The 25,622-nt window shown below is 40.6% G+C and overlaps 1 protein-coding gene across 3 annotated transcripts in view; it reads right to left on the bottom strand.

Annotated features, from left to right (window-relative positions):
* The window catches only part of POU2F1 (POU class 2 homeobox 1), a 178,965-nt gene extending 161,096 nt beyond the window's left edge, over nucleotides 1–17,869 (bottom strand). Inside the window, exon 1 of one of the 3 annotated variants that reach the window (XM_036872619.1) lies at nucleotides 17,801–17,869. Coding sequence is in view for 1 of the 3 variants with exons in the window: in XM_036872609.1 (XP_036728504.1) it covers nucleotides 17,801–17,861 (61 nt within the window). In the remaining 2 variants the exon portion in view is untranslated. The remainder of the gene's footprint in view (nucleotides 1–17,800) is intronic. The other 2 variants (XM_036872609.1, XM_036872628.1) reach the window with 2 other exon arrangements.
* Nucleotides 17,870–25,622: the final 7,753 nt, after the last annotated feature.

Below are 25,622 nucleotides of genomic sequence, written 5' to 3'. Positions count from 1 at the left end.
CTTATAATCTATACAAAGTTGAGAGAAAGAATATTTATGGAAGACTGCCTAAAGGATATGCAACATCTCCATGCTTCTAATTATTCCAAAATCTCTTCCCCTTTTAAGCCACACTCTGTTTTGAGTCCTCCTCATCTCCCCACCACGTTAAGTGTCTTTATTAATGATGATGCATCTGGCCTACAGAGGGGCCTTATGAAGTTTGTTGGTGCATGCATAGTAGGACTACTGTAAGGCCACTGTTCATTCCATTACATGGGGTCCTGTTTATAAGGTCTCTGAGGAGCCATTTCCTTCTGATCTTAGTGTCAGGAGTTCTGCTTTTTTAAAACAAAGGTTTGTTTGCTTTCAAATGTTATGAACATAAATTGCCTGGGTTTGTTTTTTTGTACCATCTACAATGAAGCTTAGAGAAATATTTGTGCCCCACTGAAAGCAAACATTAGATTTTTATATTAGAATTTTGATTTTATTTTATATTTTTATTTTGCATTTCTTGCTATAGTTTATGAATCTCTACAAACCACCTTAAATTTTGGGGTGGACAAAATGTAACAAATGGATAAAGTTTGCATTAATGCATCATAAGGAAAATGTTCTTTTTAAATTTAATGGATCAGAAAACAAAATCACACGAGAAGTCAAGGGAGATGAAGGATTCTGAGAGTATGATACACAGATTTAAAAAATAAAAACCAGTCAACTCTCAATTAACATGGGGAAACCGGAAAGGGAAATTAAGAAGGGAAACAGAAGAAAGATCAGAGAACATCCCAAATAATTTTTTTATTTATAGAAATTAGATCAATGTAGTTAAAAATGACTTTGTGTAAACTTGAACTTATTGTATGGTTAAAGTTACATACAATATTTAGAAATATTTATTATTCCACAGGTATCACTCAAAACAGTAAAAATAAAACAGTCACAATTGATAAAGAAAACATAAAAATTACTTGATAATGGCCAAAAGGGTACACCTGGAAAAACAAACAGACTGTTATTATAACCCGTTTCTTATCTGAGCTATTCCTCCCCACCCCCAAATATTAGGAAAAACCCTATGCATGGCAACAATCTGAGTCTACTGACCTCTCAGCTTTCCAATTACCTGGCATAATCTAGGCAGGTGTTTAAACTCCACGACATGCCAAGATCATGTTTTTGCTAGATAGCCTCTTTCCTTCAAGGTCACTGTCATCTTTCCTAGCAACCAAGGGACTCTACAATGATGTCACTGCTGTATGTCAACTGGGGTTCACACATAACATTGTTGAGCCATCTCCACTCAGAAGTTAAATTACCTTCCTCCTCATTGTCAGCTTCCTGAAATACCCTGTTCCTCACACCCCAGAAAACTCCAAGCTTGCTGGGAGGTTAGACACCAGTTCAATCCAGCACTGAAATGATTTTAAGTCCTGTCAGTTCCAAGTTCGTAGGTAGTGAATAAATTCCTAGACTTCCCAATCCGCATTATCTTTCCATTCCTTCTTCACCCCTGTCCTCCCAAATATCTGATTAAAAATTAAAATGTCTTAAGAGCAGGCAGAGTAAAAAATTAGGCTCACTCTAATTCCCTTCTGTTAAAAGAAACATTTTTGTGCAAAGGCAAGGCATGGCTCTGCTCTCCAGGACCACAGCGCCACAGATGACCTGCAACTATCCCCTCTATGAATGAACAGCTAATAGACAGCTGCCAGTAAAGCATCTGACTACCAAGGGGGTACATACATCTAGCACTTACGGTTACCTGGCAGGGGTCAATGAGAGATCACATAGAATATATGTAGATGTTTTTGCTGATCATTTCTCATTCTTTCAAAAATGCACTATTTCTTATAAACTATGGTTAGTCTGCAAACCAGTTGGTTCCAGATAAGTAAGATTTGGTTGTTGCTGAAGCACTGATAAGTGGATGGGGAATCAGCAACAGCTCCAGGGGAAGGAGGGTAAATGCTAACTGGCACATGCAAGAGAACTCTGGCACGCTGGATGCTGCATGAAGGCAAGCAGTATGATTGTTACAAGCACAAACCTGACAAACAGTACAATGCCTTGCAAACTGTAGGCATTCAATAAATATCTACTATGAATAAACTTGTTAAATGAAATAGATTATTCTGTAAAGTACTACAAAGAGGCTAAATAACTAGCCCCGTGGCCCACAGCCAGTAGGCGGCAAAGCCAGGATTCAAACCCAAGTCTGTCTGGTTCCAGAGCTGATGCTCTTTTCACTTCATATGTGCTTCCTCTATCAGGAGACTGATTTGCCAAGGATCTCTGGTAGAGTACTTAAAGCCATAGGCTAAACATGCTTGTCTTCCTGGAAAGTAAATTTTACTGAAAAGCTGAATAATTTAAAATATTTGATATATAAAACAATCACCAATACATAATGAAAGAGAATAAAGAACTCATAGTTAATAATTTTAAATTATATGGGCCACCACAGTTTTTCCCAGGCTCTCAGGATACAAGTTCATTCTCCTCTGCTATTAAAGGTATATTGCTAGAAAAAAAATCTGAGAATCAAAATAATCATTCAGTAAATATTTGTTGAGTATCAAATACATAGCAAGCATGTGTTAAATGTCAGGGATGAAATGTAGTCCCTGAGGCACAGAGCTTAAGCTATTATAAAAAAGAGAAACAAGTTAACCCATAATTAAAAGTAGTAACTTAGATGCCAGAATAGGATCTACAGAAACAGAGGAGAGGTATCTAACTCAGACTGTGCATGTTTGGAGGACATGGGGGAGGCTGAGGGAATGTTTAAGTGTTCCCAGGGTAGACCCCAGCTCTATTCTCATCCCTAAACTGCTATTCAAAAGAAGTATGGGAATTAATTGGGGGGGGGGTACTCATGGAAAGAGAATATTTAAGAAGTTACACATTTTCATGAAAGGGCCAGAACTAGTGTAATACAACAAGAGAGAGAAATCACTGTTTTATCATTAATCATTAGAGAAAGGCAAATCAAAACTACGAGGTATCACCTCACACCAGTCAGAATGGCCATCATCAAAAAATCTAGAAACAATAGATGCTGGAGAGGGTGTGTAGAAAAGGGAACCCTCCTGCACTGTTGGTGGGAATGTATATTGATACAGCCACTATGGAGAACCGTATGGAGGTTCCTTAAAAAACTAAAAATAGAACCACCATATGACCCAGCAATCCCACTACTGGGCATATACCCTGAGAAAACCATGATTCGAAAAGAGTAATGTACCACAATGTTCATTGCAGCTCTAATTACAATAGCCAGGACATGGAAGCAACCTAAGTGTCCATCGACAGATTAATGGATAAAGAAGATGTGGCACACATATACAATGGAATATTAGCCATAAAAAGAAACGAAACTGAGTTATTTGTAGTGAGGTGGATGGACTTAAGAGACTGTCATACAGAGTGAAGTAAGTCAGAAAGAGAAAAACAAATACCGTATGCTAATACATATATATGGAATCTTAAAAAAAAAAAAAAAAGGTTATGGAGAACCTAGGGGCAGGACAGGAATAAAGACGCAGATGTAGAGAATGGACTTGAGGACACGGGGAGGGGGAAGGATAAGCTGGGGCGGAGAGAGTGGAATGGACATATATATATTACCAAATGTAAAATAGATAGCTAGTGGGAAGCAGCCGCATAGCACAGGGAGATCAGCTCGGTGCTTTGTGACCACCTAGAGGGGTGGGAGGGAGGGAGACGCAAGAAGGAAGAGATACGGGGATATATGTGTATGTATAGCTGATTTACTTTTTTATAAAGCAGAAACTAACACACCATTGTAAAGCAATTATACTCCAATAAAGATGTTTAAAAAAAAGTGATAATGCATAATAAAATTTCCTATAATATAATAAGTAAATCAGTTTTACTTTACATTTGAAAAATATACAGAAAAAGAAGAATGTAATAAGATGTTCGACTTATAGCAAAAATATGAAAATTACAACAGTGTTTCATCTATCAACATATCAAAAATTTAAAAGAGACACTGCAGGGAAATTGATACTATTAAATATTGTACATAAAATATGTAGTATAGATAAAAATATAGAATGGTACCTCTCTCAAGGGCAGTCTGACAACATGTACAAAATTTTTAAGTGTGTAATTTTTTTATGCTACAATTCTATTCCTAAGGATTTATCTTAAAAAAAAAAAAAAAAACACTGTATCTACAACTATGGAAAAAATCTAACATACACCAAAAAAGAACAAGTAAATAGGTTGGTCTACCAATACAATAAAATAATGTGTAACCATTAAAAAGGATAAGGTAAGATGTGGAAGGATATTTGTGAAAAATTATTAGGTAAAAAGGCAGGTTAGGTTAGTTTTTGAAGAACTGAAACCTGCAGACATGTCAATATTTTCCAGTTTTATAAGACAAGGTGAAAATTGCCCCTCCACTGAATTCACTGGGCCTCTTTGACTAACCTAAGACGACTCAACCTTGATCAGCTATGGCCACTGTGAGTAATAATTCAACGATCAGGTTATCGTTTGTTATTTATGCCACTAGAAGTCACTCAACTAAATAAAGTTCAAAGATCTTAAAAAAAAAAAAGGTTAGCCTTGAAATTACGCAGAGGTTGTACCTAGCAAATAAAAAGGATTGTTTATTTACCTGGGTAAACCTTAAAGAATAGGGAACCATGTTCAAAAAAAAAAAAAGTAGGATGTACAGTGACTCCTTTTTTTTTTTTTTTTAATCTATTTATTTATTTATTTATTTATGGCTGTGTTGGGTCTTTGTAGCTGCACGCGGGCTTTCTGCAGTTGCGGCGAGCGGGGGCTACTCTTCGTTGCGGTGTGCAGGCTTCTCATTGCAGTGGCTTCTCTTGTTGCAGAGCATGGGCTCTAGGCGTGCAGGCTTCAGTAGTTGTGGTGCATGGGCTCAGTAGTTGTGGCTCGTGGGCTCTGGAGCACAGAGTTCTGGTGCACGGGCTTAGTTGCCCCGCAGCAGGTGGGATCTTCCTGGGCCAGGGCTCAAACCCCTGTCCCCTGCATTGGCAGGGGGATTCTAAACCACTGCACCACCAGGGAAGTCCCTCCTTTTTAAATTATGTACACATACATGAGAGGGGCAGGCACACCTGGGGTATGAGCATGGATGTGGATGCACTGTGCATCTAATTAGGGTACGTGGGTCTGCACACGCACAGGAGCACATCCAGGAAAGGTGTTCAATCACTGAACCAGCACCATACTGGGTCTTATAGCAGGACGGAACTATTAAGATGTGATTCCAGCATCATGGAACTGGCAATGGCTCTGACACTACAGTCTAATCCTCTGAAATCACACCATTTCTTCCAGGAATACCCATAAAATTGTTAATTTGTCTTCTCAGGCTTTTGTGATGCTTACAATGTCTCTCATAACATCAGAGGATTTTCACCAATTCCTTCCTGACTAACAGTGATTGGCATATTAGTTAATATATATTACAGTCTGCCAAAAAAGCCTTCTTGGCTGACTGCATGAAGAAGCACTCAGAGGGGAGTACCTCTGCACCGTAACACACAACACACAACAACTGTGTGTTTCAGACACAAACACTGTAACAATAAACAGGGTGATATGGGGAAGGATTAAACAGGGTATATATGATAGGGAATACCAATACCATTAAATGACTAACTTATCAGAAACAATAATCAACTGTCATGTTTCTTCAACTGAAAGCTGGCTTAATTACAGCTTGGTGGGGGGAAGGGGAGTAGTAAATCCCCAGTACTTGCCAGCATATCAATTTTAAGTCACAACTCATTTGAGAAACATTAAAATATTTTACACACGTCCTAATTTCCTATCTAGCCAACAACAAAAAAAATAAATGATGCCCCAAATGAAAATTATCTGGATGTTAACATCGGCAAGTAGCTTCAGTTTAAAATATAATTCCAAAATGTTCAGGATTTATGGATTACCAGAATCAGCAATCTATATACAAACAGCTTCAAAATATTTTTATAATCAACAACTCGATATGTCTGAAAGCTAGGTTAACATTAGATCTGCTAATCAATTGTCCATCTCCCCAAACTGCAAGATAGAGATGAGTGCACCACTGATTCTAGACAACACAATCTGGAACTGGGAACTGCATAAGAGTACTAAGGATAAACTCAGAAATAGCTGCTAAATAGTTCATCATTCAACTTGACTGGAAGCAGAAGTTAATGGTTAAGAGCATAGTAATGCTCTTAATTGCATACAGCTATAGCAAATAGGTCAGAGACCTAGGTGTACCACTTAGCCTCTTTACACTAGTTTTCTCACCTGAAAGATGAAGAGGGTGACACCTGTACACACTTCATGGGGTCACTGTGAAGATTAATATGAAAATGCGTGTAAAGCTTAGTAACTGGCACAAAGACTTGGTAAACATTATTTATTATTGTTATCACTAGAAATTAATACATTTGTTAGAAGTTATGGAATCTCTTCCACAAATTTTGCCTGGGTATTTGGCCACTAAAAAAGGACAAAGATCATGAAAATAGCCTCATAATTTGGAAATCATCTTCAGCTCTTCAGCTAAATCTTACTCTTCCTGGACCAGCCAGGCCGAACTTCAGTTCCTTGAAAGTGCTGCATTTTCACTGTTTCAAGAATTATGTATATGTTGCTCCCTTTGCAACATTTTCAACCCCACTTCCTACTCCCAGACTTGAATTGTTAACTTTCAGTCACCCTTCATGTCTCAGTGTAAACACTGCTTCCTCAGACGCCCTTCCTAAATCCTTTTGTCCAGATTAGGTGTCCCTATCTTACGCTTATGTCCCTATCTTATTCAGAGTATTGTGAATCTCCCATATTTTACTCAATTAACTATGAACAGTGTTATTTAATGTATGACCTGCCCAACATGCTGTAAGCTCTGAGAGGACAGAGACAGTATCTGTCTTATTCACTACTCTTTCTCCAGTGCTGGGTGCATGGCAAGGAATAGAAGAAAGCTCTATATTTACTGAATTAAATGAATGCAGAAGGACCAGTCAGGTTGGTTAATTATAATCCAGTTCATGCTCGCATATTACAGTTCCTGATTAGCTTACTGTCCTTGTTCATTCACATTCTAGTAAGATGTTTCAAGTTTAAAATGTAAATACTACCTTTTCAGACTCCCCATATGTTTTAGCTCTGCTGCTGAGTTAGGATCAAGCCTATCATGTTCTGTATTCTTAATATGTCTATTAAAATGGTATTCAGATGGAAGCCAAGCTACTCAAAGTATCTGTTGTGTTTACTGGTTTTCACCCAAAAACATGTTTTGAAGAACGCCACAGCTTAAAAAGAAAAACAAAGTATGAAAATAAAACATAATTTGTCAATTTAGAATCCTATGGGCCAGAAAAGTTAAGTGATTTGTTCAACATCATAAAGCTAGATAATGCTACAAACAGAATAAGGATCCAAGTTTCCTAGTTCTCTGTTTGTCTTTCTACTATGAAGCCTTTACGGTACATTGAGAACCCAGTTCAAGATACTGTAAGCAATAATCTTGAAATGCAACAAGCAATCATTCAATGCTACTGAATCATTTTTTACAAACTTTTTAAAACTATGGATGGCCAGACCTCTACTTTTATTAGAAACTCAGGTGGTAAGTTCTGGGCCTCTGCATGCTGCAGAAGTTCCATGGACAAGTCTTATCCCAGCAAAGATTGAGAACCCCTAATTTAATCAATCAAGCATCATTTGCTAAATGTCTACTCTGTCCCTAGCAGTGTGTTCCTGCTCTCAAGGCTCTTAGGAGACAAGATTTACTTATATAACTCAATCAGAGAAAAAAAATAAGACTGTGTATAATGAAGTGCTGAATTAGCTAAATGAACACAAATTAAGTGCTAAATTCAGACAAAGTAGGACAGAAGCACAGGCTTGAGAGATCAGCTATTTGTGGAGATAGACTAAAGGACAGATAGGTCCCGTATGATAAATAAGGATAACTGTGTTCAAACAGTGCACCCAGCAGGAGTCCTAAGGATCCTGTGGAAGGGCCCTAAGGATCACTGTGGAGAGTAGAGGGAGGATGCTTTCACTGCCCCTGTGCCCATCTCAATCAGAACAGCTCCACTCTTACCTTTTAACATTAAGCTTCTTGCCTAAAATTCATTTTGAAAAGAACTCCAATGGCCTTTTGTTTGAAAGCTCTCGTATTTACAAATGCAAAAGAAGAAGAAGAAGAAGAAAAAATTCAGTGGTGAAGAAATTTGTCCCAGTCACCTGGGGGAACCCAGGTCTCCCAACTCCCAGTGCCATTTTCACTATACCACACCACATACCACGACATTCTAAGGGAGGGGACAGTGTGAGCGTGTGAGCAAAGGTTCTCAGAGAGCATCCCAAACACCAGACTGACCAAAACAGTGGGCTTACTTTCAGGTCATGTGATAGAGCTGTGAAGGGGGAGAGGAGAGGAGAGCCCACGCTTCAGAATAAATATAGCCACCCTCCCAGAACAGCTCTTCCACACAAAGTTTTACGGCGATTTTTAAAAAACTTAAAACTTGATAAAAGAAACTGTTTGTGGTGGGCCTATAAGGGGACTTCCTGGTGGAACTGTTGAGTCATGCTATTTAAGGAAGTAGTAAAAGATAAGAATGCATAGGCAGGGATGGGGGTGAGATAACAGAATGCCCTGAAATCAAGGACAAGTTTATGTTTGCCACAATGCAATACCTCCATTGTGTAGTTTTCAAGAGTATTGGGGTGTACCTCCCTCTCCCCAGGTGCTGGTTGCACATGGAAATGTACAACCTGCAGTATGGTGTCCCACAGAATCAATCTAAAAGCTAAAGCTTCTCCCTCTCTACAGCAGCACAAGTAATAAAATTGCTGATTTTACACTCGTGCTCATGTAAGAAAAAACTATTACTTTAAAAGCTATTAGTTTAAAAATGCTTCTGCTATCAATTTGTTATTCCCCACAGCATCCCTGTAACAATGGTATTATCACCATCTTATTGTTGAAACAACTATAGAAGCCAGTGTCAAAGCCAAAATGAGATGCCTAGAATTTACAGTGTTCAGACTCAATGCTCAGTCCACACACAAAGTGGCATGTGCATATATCGCAATCCTATTATTTGTATGTTTATCACACATTTAATTCAGTAAAACTTTCTTGATTTTCACAATAAACTTGCAACCTCATAAGAGCCACCCAATCATGTCTCAAACGACAGGTCTAAAATTGAATTCATTGCCTATTCCCCCAAATAGCTCCCTCTTCCAACTCCCCTACTTCTGTTCATGGCACTGCTTTTGATAATCTAAGCTCGAAACCCTGCTACCCCCTTTGACTCTGATTAACTGCTAAACACTTTAAGGACTTTGATTATGGCTCCTCAGTCCAGAACAAAAAACTTCAATGATTCCTTACTGCCAAGCAAATGAAATCCAAACTCCTGCACCACCAACGCACAGCATTCAGAGCTCTCCAGAACAGAGTCCCAACCTGCCTTCCACCACTCTCCAATATGCAGCCTCAGTAATAGCTAACCTGGAAGTCTTGCTATTCCCCAAACACGTTCTGTGCTCATTAAGCACATGACCTTGGGAAAGTCACTTAATCTGGGCTTCAGTTTACTCAAAAATAAAATGGGCATAATAATATTTCCTGAAAGGAGCAAATGAGTTAATGAAAATGAGAGTGCTGCTATAAATTTCAAGGTACTATAAAAATACAGACAGTATCATTATGTCATGGTTACAGTAATTTTATTGTATTTATACCCGCCTTGCTCCAGAAAGGATATAACGTAGCCCACATAAAACACAAAATAACAGGAGTTTAAAGATGGAAGCAATAAAACAAATGCAAAACAAAATGTTAAGGACCTAAAATGGACTGGGAATGAGGCTAAGAAAAATTATGGATACCATAAATGCCTATCTAAACTTTCAGATTAATAATTTGGTCTAAACACTGTAGTTTGATTTGAAAAGGAAATAAAGTCAATTAGTTCAGTGTCCAGAAGACTAAAAACAAAACCATTGGTCAGAAATAAGTGAGTTCTTACTGTAAAGACTAGGCAAGAATTTCTCCCAAAGGTCCTTATTCTGTGTGATGTAACTGGACAACATTCTCAACATCCTTACTATGGATTATCTATTTTCATTACATCATTGTTAGAGTGAAAGCCTTTTGAGGTCTGGTAATTGTCTTATTATGTTTGTATCTCTATAGCTTAAAGCAATTAGTCAACAAACCACATACCTTTATTTTTATATACTGGTTTCCATGGAGTCAATCTCTCCCTTCCTATTTCAAATCAGCTTGCACACCACCATGTTAATCCTAGAACACTGACCGCTTTTATCATAGGATTCCTTACTTCAAACACCTCCAATGGCCTCCCTGCACATAGAATACCTCATTTTTTACGTATACAGCACAATCTTGAACACAACCTCCCCGGCAATGTCTTCCCATTCCTCTAAATTCTTATCACCCTTTTAAATTCAGCTTAAAAATCTCACCTTCTACTAAAAGTCTGCTCTGACTAGCAGCAATGTGGTAGAGGGAGAGATGGAGGCATGGGGAGGAGGAGACTAGAAAGTCTGAAGTCTTGCGTTCTCATCCATTACTCAATAGTGAAGAGACTGTGGGCAAGTCACTAAAGCACCTGAGAATAATGCCTCCTCATCTGTAAAGGTTTTAGGATAGACTGTATCTAAATTACCTTCCAGCTACAACAGTTCTAGGATGCTTTGGTTCCTACAAACTTGGACACACTTTGATTTCTACTCTGATCATTATTATCTATTATATATTTTAATATGTAATTACAATTATCCCTTGGTAACCACAGGTGATTGGTTCCAGAATCTTCAAGGATACCAAAACCCAGGGATGCTCAAGTTCCTTATATAAGAGGGTGTTATATTTGCATATAACTTATGCCCATCCTCTTATATACTTTAAATCATCTCTAGGTTAGTTATAATCCTGAATACAATGTAAATGCTAAGTAAATAGTTGCCAGGTACAACAAATTCAATCTTTGCTTTTTGGAGCTTTCTGGAATATTTCTTTCCAATATTTTCGATCTGCAGTTGGTTGAATTCACAGATACCAAACTCACCAATATGGAGGGCCAACTGTATATACATTGCTTTAAAATTTTTCCCTGCTAAGTAAATGCCACAGCAGTCTTCCACAGCAAAGTCTTATATTCCCTTGTTAGCCCCAAAGACAACTGGCATAGGGACCAGGTACAAAGCAGCAGATACTTTTTTGCAAGCTAAGAAATGTTTAAATAATTATTTTTAAAAGATTGATTAAAATATACTTGCCTACTGCAGTATGAATCAGCAAAAAAAAGCGCATTTTTTTCACTAAGCAGACTATTAAAATAAGTATACTAAAACAAGAAAATAGCTAAGTCACTTTTCTCTAAAAAATATATTCACTCTGCAGATCAGAAAGCTAGTCAGTACAACTCCATTTCTTGAGGAGATGACCACATGTTAAAAACAACTGAGCTGTTTTTTGCTTTTTTTTTGGCATGTGGCATCTTAGTTCCCTAACCAGGGATCAAACCCTCGCCCCCTGCCTTGGAAGCTCGGAGTCTCAACCACTGGATGGCCAGGGAAGTCCCAAAAACAACTGAGCTGTTTAACATACACAACAAAATGTTCACTTCCTAGCCATTCCTGTTTATACCTTCTATTGCAATGAGAAAGCTCACCAGTCCAAAGAAAAAAAGGCCTACCCATAATTTTTATTATTTTACCAACTTAATGATTTAACTTTATACACTAGAGCTATGACTCCAACATAAAAAACCAATAAAGTTACACAGAGAATTATGAAATAAATCATGTGACAAATTAAACTGTGCTTGCAAGGTCTTTCAATATCACAGGCTGAGTAAATCTACTACCAACATTCACACTGAGCTAAGTTTGGTGCTTCACATTGTCATTTTAAAAATTAATATTATGTATCCCCTTCTGGATGAATATCTAGTTTCCTGGATAGTACTTTAAAAAAGAAGCTGATAAATCTAGAGGCTTGCTGATTTTTCTTTTGCTCATTGCTAGGCCTGTCTGCAAAATCTAGGCAACACTGAAAACTTGAGTATTTGCTTAACTGGGAAAAAACAAAAAACAAAAAACAAAGGCGTTTTATCAGTCACCGAGTACAAATAAGACATCTTATCAATGCTCAATAAATTAATATCCTGCGGTAAAAACACAGAACTCTATAAACAACATGCATTATATGTAAAGAGCTTCTTCACATCAGAGGTTCTGAAACTCAAGACAATTCTCATATTCCAAATTCTAAATATACTGTACATGGATCGGTAAGTTAAGCACTGGCTCCACTCATGCTATTTTTATTTCCATTGCTATTACCGCCAAAAGAGTTTATAAGGGCTCACTGCCAGTTTAGAACATAGTCAGAAATATTTGAGTACAAAATAAAACCAATTTATTCCTAAGAAGAAATATAAATCTACTAAGATATCCAACTATCTTTATTTACAAAATGTCAACAATGTGCAAAAACATTCAGCAAAAGAAGATGGATAAGTAATCTGTGAACCATAATTATTACCTCTTTCAACCTTGATTCCACTCAAAAAGATATTTTTAAGCAACACAATCAGGATAAGAATTAAGCAAAATTCTGGCCCAAAGAGTTCCCTATAAAGAGGAAAAGGACGAAAGGATTCATTTAGGAGGGATACAGAAACTCAAATAAGGCAGATGTATAACAATCAAATCCACACTCTAATACCTAATATTAGATTTCCTTGAGAAATAAGTAATAAACACGTTTGCTCAGGCATTTAACATTAAAGGAGGCAACAGAAACAAGAACATGGGTGGCCAAAAAGGGACATGTTTTGTCTGTGACTTGTTCTGCAAACAATAATTATTTCAATAGTTCTAAATACAATCATTTCCATTAGGAAAACACATTCCTGCTTACAATTAGGCTTCATAGTAAGTCTTTACTAATCACAAAAACTGTAACTGAACCAACACCTGTATAAAAGCAAATTAATGACAGTCATACACCGGTATTTCGGTATTTTAAAAGAAAATTGATTTTAATAGTGCTTGAAAGAACACTAAAGCTGTGGGCTTTCAACATTAAAAACAAAACAAAAATAACTGATAACATTAAGGCAATCACTACTACATTATATTATAGTCCTCCTAGTACAAAGGAACAGACATTCATGAAAGTGAGAGACCAATTTTAAAAACACAACTTAAACACACAGACCCACACACCTAAACTCAAGATCAAGCAATACAGATTCAAGAAATTTTAAATGTTTCATTTTTAATGGAAAATACTTATGAAAGGCAACATTCAAATTTCCAGTTCTGTCATTTTAGAACCACCTGCTTAAGATATTCAAGGCTCCTTTAAACATCTTTGGTGGCTTTATAAGAGCAATTTAACATTGAGTCCTAAACTTATTCCAAAATCCACTGACCAGATGAATAACAGATTAACAATTACTTCAACCTACGCAGCAATGAAACACATTTTATTCCTTCTTCTTTATACTGCCTATCGAAGCAGAGAACAGTGAATTTAAAATATGGCAGAATATTACACCATTTAAACCTGAATAATAGTCGCTATTTGTTTTTTCCTTGACTACTGGGATTTTCGACAATGACAAAATGAAAGGAATTCGAAATTAGTTTGGGGCCGAGGTTGAAAATTACTTGAACAGTAATGGCTTGGAAGAAGAACGGTCCTTTTAGAAATTAAAAATATTTGGTCAGCTGTCACATAAATTTTCAAGACCTAAATTCATAAGTACCATTATAACTACTAGATGGAGCAAGTTAAGAAGGAAGTAACAATGGGTTTTCTGAAAACTTGTGGGAAGCCATCTGACAGATACAAAAGGAGACAGGCAGGTTATAAACTTATGAAGGCTCAAAAGTAACCTAAAATACTCTATCAAGCTTGGCTCACAAGTTAGTTAGGAATAAGTCACAGCAATTCTACCACATTCCCAGGACATTTTAATCATCACTTTAAGATAAACTAGTTAAAAATATGACGGAAAATGTCTGACAGGAAAATCTAATAGGTCAAAAATCATATGTGGAATCACTCACAGTGGAACAATTTTAAAAATCACTAATCAATCAAAATAAAATGCACAACTTGTCCAGACTAAATTAAGACAATCCAAAAAGAATTCTGAATTATTTTTTTTAAAAACTGTTTGCAAAGAACATGCTTTACTGTAAGTATTCTACCTTATTTTAAACACTATAATTTCAACGTAACAGAACATATAGCCCTCATCCTCGTCAAGTTCACTTTACTCATTGAAATAACTTCTAAGGCCAATATGATCTCTCCTTTATCCCAGGCTATGCTCTGATTAAATCAAGAAACACAGCTTCTAACTGGAGTTTGGGGGATTACAAAGAACCTATCTAAAGCATGCTCATGGATCACTTCTATGATTATACTTATTTAAAACCATAGTCTCCAACTGAGAATTTGAGGAAATGAATTTTTACAATAGCATGGAAAGCCAACCAAAATATAAGGCCAGTTAACAACAGTCATCCTTTCCTGTATCACAAAAACTGTAAGAAAGAAATTTTGTTTGTAAAAGGCAACGTACATTTTATCATCTTGGATAAAATATCTACAGCCTTGGTAGTGGTTAAATTTCAGCTATAAAGGAAATTGTCCCGAGATAAATGGTTTCCCTATGAGAAGGTTTCACTGCTACACTTCACCTCGGGACAATAAATCAAATTAGCTGCACCTTGTCCTCTGTCCAATGACATCATCAGTTTGACCACATCTTGGGAATCGGGTGCAAAAACATATGCTATTGAAGGCATGAAATCATATTACTGTTTTTTTGTCTATCCAACCTCATGCTTCAGGTTTCTGAAGCAGTTATTCACCTGAACATTCTCATGAAAGCTACAGATTTTTTTTTCCTGCTGCATTCAGGCCAGCCTACTGGAGGTAAAAGAATAGTAAGAACTGGTTATTTGAAATTGGCTTGCTTTTAGCCCATCAAATCTAGAATTTTGTTGCCAATTAAACAGAAGACTAATGTCTCACAAAATATGTATCTCGCAACTGACCATCAAGTGCCTTAACATAATTTCAAAGATTAAACACATTGGTGTTAAACAACACTTCTCAGATACTTTACTAGCCGAGGTTAAAAAACTACCAATGAGAAGCAACACCATGTTTTTAAAAAAACACATTAGAACTATACAAAATAAAAAAGAAAGAAAACTTTACCGAGGGAAAGCCCCCAAATCAAAATCACTATTTCTTTAAATCGCAAAAGTTTATCTGCCTTTCACAGACCAAATGTCCTAAGTCTACATAAAACATAAAATCAATCCTGACAACTTAAAGAAAGAGGGGTCGGTGTGCTGGGAGGGGAGTAAGTTCCAAGATCAGGGTAGACACAGTGCCTGTGTTTATCTCTATTTTCACTCATTTAACCATGACACAAACACTCAAAAAAAAAACATAAACCCATTTCTGTTTTCAGGAGTGCTACAATTAAAATAAGCAAGTCTATGACAGTGATAGCACAAAATTAATATCAGCCCATTTTAAATTATAATGAAGAGGCTGAAAAGGGAAGGCAGCACTGAGGAATTTTGAAAGTGCTGTTAATTGGAATTTCTAAAATACCTACCTATTCTACAACTCCTAGAAAAAAACTACTGGATTCTACAAATCCTGCAGACCTTTACAAAGCCTGAAAGTGTTTAACTTGGAGGTAGGAGCCAAGGGGCAGGGGTGAACTAGCCCCAAAACAAAGTGATTTATTTGTATTAAACCAAAATAGGTTTCATTCGCCTCTGAAAATGAGAAGTCATAAATTTTTTTTTTCTTAGGCCCAATATTACTGCAAACTGTAAGAAAGTCTTTTTAAGAGAAAACAAAACACGACAGAGCTGATGCTTAGCTCGGAGCTGTCTGAACGCTGCTAAGGCCCCAAGAGGGTTTGTTTTGCCCGCGGAGTAGGGGTAAGTGTGTGGAAGTTGGTGGGGGGGAGAGAGTCATTTTGGTTATTAGTAAATAAATCAAGCGGCAGAGAACATGAGGCCTAGGCCACTGCTAGAGGAGCCAAGGCCTAGCTCTCCCCCTTCTCTTCCCAGCACAGCCTGGGTTTGATCTCAGAGCCCTGTGGATTGCCAAGGAAAAAAAAAAAGAATCATATCGAACCACAAAAGCACATGGGGCGAATGTAAAATATAAACACGGCGTTGGGCTGTGAGTGGCTGTTATTAAAGGTCTGAATTACTAAACATGAGAGGCGGGGAAAGCCAGGCGGCCATTTCAATAATATAAACCTCCCCGAATTAGACATTATTCAAATGAGAGAGGTTCAGCTAACCAGAGAATCAAGAGGACCCAGCACCCAGCAAGAAAACAGGAGTACAGAACCAGGGAGGGGGAACCCCGCCCCTACCCAACTCCCAACCAGAGAGGGGAAACCAAGAATATTATCAACTTGTCAGCCCAGCCGGTTCTGGGGCAGGGGCAGGAGGGCAGCGCTTTACATCCGAGTTCCTGGGAGGCCTGCGGGCGCTTCTGGGGCCTGGGAGTGAGAGGCCCTCGAGGGCCCCGGGCCCCGTCGGTCCGGGTCAAGAGCAGAGGCGGAGGGGGGATGGGAAGGGGCAGGGGGAGACAGAGATCAGACCACGCCAGGCACCTTCAGCCCAACTCCCTCGGGAATCCACGGCCGCCCGGGGACAGGGGGCTTTCCCAGGACCCACTGAGACCCCTGACCGCTGGCCCGGAGCACATGGGGCGGCCCGGCAGGACCTGCCCCTCGGAGGGCAACTTTCCCCAAGGGCCGCTTTCAACCCAGTCCGACCCCAAGGGGGAGAAGCGGACCCCTGCGCGGGCTCCCCACCCCCTCCGCCCCGAGGCCACCTCGCAGCGCCCGCGACCGCTCACCCCTACCCACCTACAGCGCAGGCCTGGCTCGGGTCAGGCCGCTACACTGGAGATAAGTGGGGCGCGGCCGAGGTGCCCGAGTCCGTGACCCCCGGGCTCAGCCCCGCTCGGACCCCTGTGCGGCGGCGGGGCTCGGGCGCCGACAGGGCGCTCTCCACCGGCGCACCCCCGGCCGCCCTCCGGGCCGCCCCCCGCGGTGGGCAGCGTCCCCCCGCCCCGGCCCGCTCCCGGAGGGAGGACGCGTGCGGCTGTCCGGCCGCCGGGGTCCGCTCCGGCCCCGCCGCCTCCCCGGCATTGTGCTCGCCGCCACCTCCATTCCCCCTCCACGCCCCCCCCAACCCGCGCCCGCCCGGCCCGGGTCGCCCGCCCGCGCCCCGCCGCGCCCCGCCGGCCCAGCAGCTATGAATATGTAAAATGTCTTTATTGTCCTCTCCCTCTGCCCCGGCCCCGCGGCCCCGCCGCGGACCCGCTCGGGTTCGGGCTCGGCTGCGAGGAGGAGGCGGCGGCGGCGGCGGCGGCGGCGGCCGGCTGAGGAGGAGGGCCGGTGCCGGCGGGCGGGCGAGCCGGCAGCGGGGTGGGCTGGGGCAGGAGGAGCGCGGTGGATCGCAGCCCCCTTTGCCCCTTGTCTTCCCCCTCCGCCTGGCCTCTCCGAGCCTCTTTCCCCCTCCATTCGGCGCCCGGCGGGGGCTCCGTGCTCCCCGGCCCCCCATCTCCCCGCCGTTAATTATAATAATCCTGAGTACTAATAAATTATGCTAAGTCGCGGGGGGGGCAGCGGGAGCCGGGGTTGAGTATGAATATGAATATGTAAAATGCTGTAATGATTACCTGCTGCTGCTGCTGCCGCGGCTGAACTCTCATCTTGACTCGCTGCTCCTCCGTCCGCCATTTTGAATATTTTAACCAAAATCGCCCGGTCGATAAACCCTCCCTCGCTCCGGCTCCCCTCCCCCCTCCCGCCCTCCATACCTCCTCCCTCCTCTCCGCCCCCTCCCACTCCCTCCTCTCCCCGGGCGCGCGCCAGGGGGCGCGCGAGGCCGTCCCCTTGGAAGAGCCCCACCCCTTCGGGCGCTCTGCGCACGCGCCCCCTGGCCGCTGTGGCTCTTCAGTAGCTAAAGCGCCCTCAACCTGCCAGTCACCCCTTCGCTTCTTTTTTCCTTCTGGGCTCTGCACATGCGCGACTTTCTCCGCGCGCCTGTAAGGCAGTCCGCGCATGCGCTACTTCCCCTTGGCTGCCTCCCGTTGCGTAATCTGTGAAGGGTAGTACAGGGAGCACTTGTGCCTTGTTACTATCATCCCTACTCCTCCCGCCTCACTCCCCTCCCAGTTTTACTCCGGCTTCCCCCAGTGGCATTCTAAAAGAAGCGCAGGGGACACAGCGGCCAAGAGGGTGGAGAAGCGTGGAGTGTCGGTGGGCGGACCAGCCCGCGTCCTCTACGCTGCGCACTTTTTAAGGCTTTCCGCGCTGTTGAAACACTGACAACAAAGGAGGGGCCGTTCCCCTCTCGGTAATTTCCGGCCCTATGGGCAGGTAGGGGCGGAAACGCCCTCCACAGGGAGCCGGGCTGGAGGCACCTGCTGGGCCACGCGCGGGCATCCCGCTTTAAATTTGAATCCGAACTAGTCCCCGCCTCCAACCCTGTGAATGCTGGAGATCCGACCCCGCTAACGCAAGGGGGAGTGTCCTGTGGTTGTTTTAATTAGCCCCAAATCTGTTCTGCTCTGTTTGTGTCTAACACCGGGCTGGCTTCCTCGCTAGCTGGGAGTTTTATTAAGTCGCTAATTCCCGCCCCTACCCTTGTTTCACGCGCCTCGATCGCGGCTCACCGGATCGAAAGAAATAGCTGACCCCCCGGTCATTCTCCCCTTCCTTTCGCTTAGGAACATCTTTTAAAACCTAGCAGTAAACTGGAAGCCGACGACCTAGTAAATAAAAATGTCGAAATCAGCGGTAGCTTCATCATGAATTTTACTTCGCTGCTTCTCAGAGTAAATATGATAAGTAGGCGTTTTCCGTTGTAAATATCTTTCTTTGTAACTAGTCATAATGTTCTAAGATTTCTTTATCTTTAATGGTAGATTTTCCTGGACAAGACCCAGGTCTAATTATTTTAGAAATTTTTAAGCCCTATGACTTTCCCAGTTTTTTAAAAGAGAAGTGTACTGTATTTCATGGTTACCAAAGAAAAGTAAAAAAAAAAACAAAAAACTAGATAGTCTGTCTTGAGAAAAATGACTGTAAAGTTTAAATTGGGTAGGATTACAGATTCTACATTGAGAAAAAAACTGATCTCTAGGAGATAGCCAGCAGTTATTTTAATGGCTAAAGTTTTAATCATGGGTCTTAGCCTGCTAATTGAATTTCTTACACTGTGCAAGTACAGTTAAAGCTATTGTCAGTGACAGCCAATGAATTTCGGGTGGTATCGATTTATTCATGGCAATTAAGCCCTAGGGTGTATGCATGACTGTTTAAGCCAAATAATTGGGCTACCCTATAATCTAATTATTTCAAACTACACCAACCAACACACGGTTAAGGAAATGCAAAATTTAATCATGTTACAATTAATCTGTAAATATGGCCTGAGTTATATTCACCAGCATTACTCTACGGAAAGTCTCAGAATCATCAACCTATTTGAAACAAGAGTTAAGTACATGGCCCTGGTCTGAGGGCAACAAATTTGAAATCATCTTGACTAAAAAAAAGAAGTCAAATACCCGTATTTAAATTCTTATCTTCTGTTTAATCTTTGTTTTGCTCTTTGCTTCAAAAAGTAAATTAATATGACTTTCAGAAAGTAATTGAAGCCAGTGCGTGTGCTATTCATTCTTTATTATTTTACTTCCATAAAAGGAAATTTTTATGGAATGAATTGTTATGTAAAGAATAATAGCTCTGTGAGAAAAAAAAAAAGCTTAAATAGTCTGTATCAATGATTCATTTTCCTCTTGATGATAATATTTATGTTTCCAAATGTGTGCCCAGGGCCTAGCATAATACCTGAGCATAGTAGGTACTCATAAATATTTGTTGAATAAAAAATAATGTTTTATATGTTAGGATTATTTTAAAAATTGATCAAGTCACTTATTGAACAAATATTTAGGAACATCAGCATTCTGCCATAAACTTTACTAGGTGCTAAGGATATGAAAACATGTGAGATACTGCTGTGACTTCAGCAAACTCAGTGTATCAACTATTTTTAATCCTCACAACTCTGGGAGGTAAGAACTCTGTTTATCCCAATTTTCCAGGATGGGGAAATTAAGACATATAGATGTTATATAACTTGCTTGTATTAGGGTTCTCCAGAGAAACAAAACCAATAGGAGATATATATGACTTTATATATATGAAAGAGATCTCTAATAAAGAATTGGCTCATACAATTACAGAGGCTGAGAAGTCCCCAGATCTGCAGTCTGAAGGCCTGAGAACCAGTGGTGTAAGTTCTAGTCTAAGTCCAAAGGCCTGATTCAACTTTATGTTCTTTCTACTATGATCCTAATCCCCTAATATCCATTTCCACACATGTTCCCTAGATTTGTTTCTGTATAAATTAGAAGACTCAAGGAGTTCTTTTGAAGTGCTGTGCACTCCCTCATAAATCAAATAATACCCAGTTCATGATGGGCAGCTCAGGTCTCGTGGTAATTTGGTAGCCTATGGTTAAGCATTCAGTCTCTACTGAAGTCCAGTAGCAGGCCAAGAACTATTTCCCAAAATGAGAGTAGTTATCTATAGAAGATGGCAGGGCTTTGATCTAAAATCCTAATGGCCTGAGGTGCAGTTCAGTTGTTGGGGCCTAGCAGCATCCCTACCTACCACTGACACTTCAAGCACCTTTGGATCTGCTGGATGCTATGGCCCAAGTGGCAGAGCAGCTTGCACAGCTGTCTGGACCTGTTGCAGAGCTTTCTCTTATTCTGGGTCTCATTCAAAACGACCAGCTTTTTGAGTCACTAGGTAAGTAGGTTGGAGTAACACACCCCAAGGAGGGCTTTGTTGCACCCAAAATCCAAAGAAGCTCACTAGGCATTGTGCCTCTTTTTTATTTGTAGGATATCTTGACATGCCCCACACCAGTGGACCCCTAGAAATTTCACTGAGGTAGAAGCCCCCTGAATTTGTGTCAGACTTGTTTCCCACCCTCTGACACGCAAATGTCTTACCAGTAAGTCTGAAGTAGTTGCTACTTCTTGCTCGCTAGGTCCAATCAGCATGATGTCATCAGTGTAATGTACTAGTGCAATAGCTTGTGGAAGGGAAAGGAGAGCAAGATCCAGGGAACTAAATTATAATGCACAGCTGGAGAGTTGACATACTTCTGAGGTGGGACAGTGAAGGTTTATTTGCTGAAAGCAAACTGCTTCTTGTGGGTCTTATTAACAGGGATGGAGAAAAAGGCACTTGCCAGATTAATAGCTATATCTCAGTTTCCAGGGGATGTGTTAATTTGCTCAAGCACTGAAACCACATCTGGTACAGCAGGTATAAGTGGAGTCACCACCCAGTTAAGTTTACAGTAATCCACTGTCATTCTCCAAGATCCATCTGTCTTCTGTATAGGCCAAATGGGAGAGTTAAATGGGGATGTGGTGGTAATAACCACCCCTACATCTTCCAAATCCTTGATGGTGGCACTAATCTCTGCAATCTCTCCAGTAATGCAGTGTTCCTTTTGGTTTATTATTTTCCTAGATAGAGGTGGGTCTAGTGGCCTCCACTTGGCCTCTCCCATGTAATAGCCCTCACTCTACAGGTCAAGGAACCAATGTGCAGATTATGCAGCTGCTTCCATTTTCCAGGATGAGGGAAAGTGAGGCACAGAGGTGGTAAGTAACTTGCCCAATGTCACACCACTATTAAACAGTAGAGCTGAGAATCAAACACAGGTCAGGGGGACTTCCCTGGTGGTGCAGTGGTTAAGAATCCACCTGCCAATGCAGGGGACATGGGTTCGATCCCTGGTCCAGGAAGATCCCACATGCCACGGAGCAACTAAGCCCACGAGCCACAACTACTGAGCCCGCGCACCACAACTACTGAAGCCTGCGCGCCTAGAGCCCGTGCTACGCAACAAGAGAAGCCACCACAATGAGAAGCCCATGCACCGCAACGAAGTGTAGCCCCCCGCTTGCCGCAACTAGAGAAAGCCCGTGCGCAGCAACAAAGACCCAACACAGCCAAAATTAAATGTTAATTAATTAATTAATTAAAACAAATAAATAAATAAAATAAAATTCCATGATTAAGAAAAAAAAAAAACACAGGTCAGGGGCTGTACTCTCATAACACTATGCTGCTTGCTTTGGATCAGGCAAAATCCTGGAGGTGCATATAGCTCATGTGGGAAGAGAACATATTAACACATAATGTCCTTGTATGTAATCTCATTATAATAAAAATATAGACATGGATGCAAACTTATGTTCACACAAAAACATATACACAAATAGCAGCTCTATTATAATTGCCAAAAACTAGAAACAATTCAAAGGTCCTTCAGCAAGTGAATGGATAAACAAACTGTGGTACACTCATAACATGTAATACTATTCAGCTGTAAAAAAAAAAAAAATCGAATTATTGACAGGTGCAACAACTTCAATGAATCTCAAAGGCATTACACCGAGGGAAAGCAGAAAAATCTCAAAAGGAATCATATTGCATGATTCCATTCATATGACATCCTTGAAATAACAAAACTGTAGTGATAGATCAGTATTTGCCAGGAGGTAATGGTGGGAGAAGGTATAACTATAAGTGTATATGGGAGGCTTTTTTTGGGTAGTGGAGTTGTTCTGTACCCTAACTGTGCTGGTGGTAACACAAATGTATACATATGGTTTCATATATATATATATAAAATCACACATACACAAGGTATAGAAGTAATACAAGGTTATGATGAGTCTGCCTAGCCTGCCTAGAAGTTACTGTTACTGGATGTTCCTTAGGTAACTGTGGTAATGTGTGGATGTGAATATATCAATCTATCCTGCTGAAGGGCAACACATAAGCCTTTGCAGCTAGGTGTGGCCATGCGACTAAAGTTTGGCTTTTGAGTTTTAAGGAATTGTTGGGTGGGCTTTCTGGGAGAGCTCCTAAAAGAAGCAGTTCCTTTGTTCTTCCTTTTTCCCTTCCTGCTGCCTGGAATGCAGATGTGAAGACTGAAATTCCTGCAGCTTTCTTGGGCCATGGAGTACCATTGTTCTCAAGAGAGCAGACCGTGTTAGGAGAAACAAGCAAATCAGATCTTCTCCACAGCTGAAGGGAAGCCTGGGACTGGGACTGGGCCTGGTACAGACTTCCTTGTACTGAAGTTGACTCTTGGTGCTGCTACATAGTTTTGTTAAAGACTGAGGAATCCAGACTCTGGGAAATGTATTTTAATGATTGTAATTACCTTGGGTGAATAAATGAAAAATTATCATATTTTTATAAACATCTCCAATATTTTAGCTTTTCATAAAGATTATCATTCTAATATAGCAAATTAATTTCTTTAGTGACCTAGGGGTGTATTTCGTAGCTAATTAATCTTATAGCAGGGCTTTCAAGCCATGTTTCATGAAGCACTTAGGGCTGGCCTTAAGGTAGGCTGAAGACCAACCCCTCTACCTCCTCTTTAGCTGGGGTGTCTCTGCTTTATCTATATTGGAATTCAAGATAAGATTTCATTTGAAAACATGGTATCACTGCTTTAAAAAAATTATATATATATGTATATAGATATACATATGTATATATGAAATGTACTGTCCTAGAAGATTCAACCAAGATGTTTCATTGCTTAAAGGTACATATGCTATGAATACTTCATTGAAGTGGAGCAAGCTTGGCAGCAGTGACTCTAAAAAGCTTTCAAGATAAAATGATCATGACCATTGTATAGGAAGCATTAGGACCTTGATCTCCTTTTTCTCCATTTCTTACAACGTACCCAGAATTTTGTCCGAGGAAGATTTTGATCTTGCCTCAGATATTTCCATGGTCCTCATCCATGAGCATGTGGAGACGACCTCTATTAAATTAGTGAAAATATCCCAATCACATCTTAACTTTCATAAAAGGATGTCAAACCTACTTACTGTAGCTGTCTGCTGTAATTTGTGTTTCTACTGTTAATGTACAATGTAGCATATGTGTACTTCTCAGAGAATGTACACTGAAATCATTACACTTCAATGCTTATCAAAAAGCTCAGTATCATTGATGGAGAACTATCTGATGGATATATAGCCCACTGTTCCCTCTGGCTCAGGGTTAGCAAATTCATGGCACTACTCTTACAGCCGTCCCTTCCAAGCCCCTGGCCAACTTCTTTAATCCATAACCCTTTGCTATGCTGACCCTTGACTGTTGCTCAAACATGATTCTTTCCAACCAGTGCTTCAGGCAGTCATTGCCATCTCATCAGTGTTGGTGTGCAGGATGAAATCCACTTCTAATTCCAGCTCTAGATACTCTTAAAAGCCAAACTGTCAGAGAGCCGTGCACTTGAAATACATCATTTTGTCCCCTTGTAAGATTCTTTCCTCGAATTATGCTTTGGACTTATGTCATCAGGCTACATTAAACTTATAAGGAGGAAAAAAACGGAGAAATGTATCACGTTTACTGTAGGAATGTTTTTGGAGGGTCTGTCTCCTTTCTGAGGATACTTTCTTAGTATCTGAAGGGCAGAGGTGAAGTAACTTGTCCAAGTTCATACAGCAAGGAACAGAACTAGGAGTTGAACCAAAGACTGCCTGATCCCATACCCTCTCCTGGACCCCAGATCTGCTCTGTGCCTTGGCTGCCATCTGCCTCCACAACCTGCCTCCTACTGTATCTAGACATTCAGCCCTTTGCTTTGTTTCCATGTGTTGTTGTCTATTTTTACCCCTGCATTCATTGATTCCATTTCTGCCCTTCCTGTTTTTTCCTGCCTCTTCCTATCCTTCCTCATAAGCCTTTTCTAAATAAACTCTTCCTGCATTTACTCATCAACTTCTTATAGTCTGACATCTGCTCCAATCATTTTCCTGAAATTACTTTATTAGAAGTCACTGATGACCACCCAACTGCCAAATCTGATAACACTTTCAGTCCTCATCTTGTCCCGTCTCTCAGCAATTAGACAACAGTGATGGTTCCTTCCTTCTTAAAACCATCTCTCTAACTCTGGTTTCAATGACAAATTGCTCTCCAGTGTTTCCTCTTATCTCTCTAAACATGTCTTGGTTTTCTTCACTGGATCCCCTTCTTCCTCCCTTTTAGTATAAGTACTCTCCAAGGATCTGCCCTTGTCCCTCCCTCACTGCTACAAGCCTGTTTGATGTCATTATCTATCCCCACAATTTCAATTTCTATTATCTCTCTGAAGCCAACCCCCAAATCTACACTTTCAGTCCTGACCTTACCCCCAATGTCAGACTATGTTTGTTACATTTTTCTCTTTCACTAGACTATAAACTATGCAAGGGCTGTGCTATATTGTCCTCATTATTTTTTGTTCTCTCTTTATGCTTAATGTTCCAGCACAGGCCTAGATATAGTATATGCTTAGCAATTTTTTAAAAAACAATTTTTTTGCATACTTCCCCCTATATTTTAGTGGCCATCCAATACCTGTAAGAAGCCTTTATTCTCTCA

Source organism: Balaenoptera musculus, chromosome 1 (genome assembly GCF_009873245.2).
Source record: "Balaenoptera musculus isolate JJ_BM4_2016_0621 chromosome 1, mBalMus1.pri.v3, whole genome shotgun sequence".
Taxonomy (NCBI): Eukaryota; Metazoa; Chordata; class Mammalia; order Artiodactyla; family Balaenopteridae; genus Balaenoptera; species Balaenoptera musculus.
This window is presented reverse-complemented; position numbering and strand designations above follow the sequence as displayed.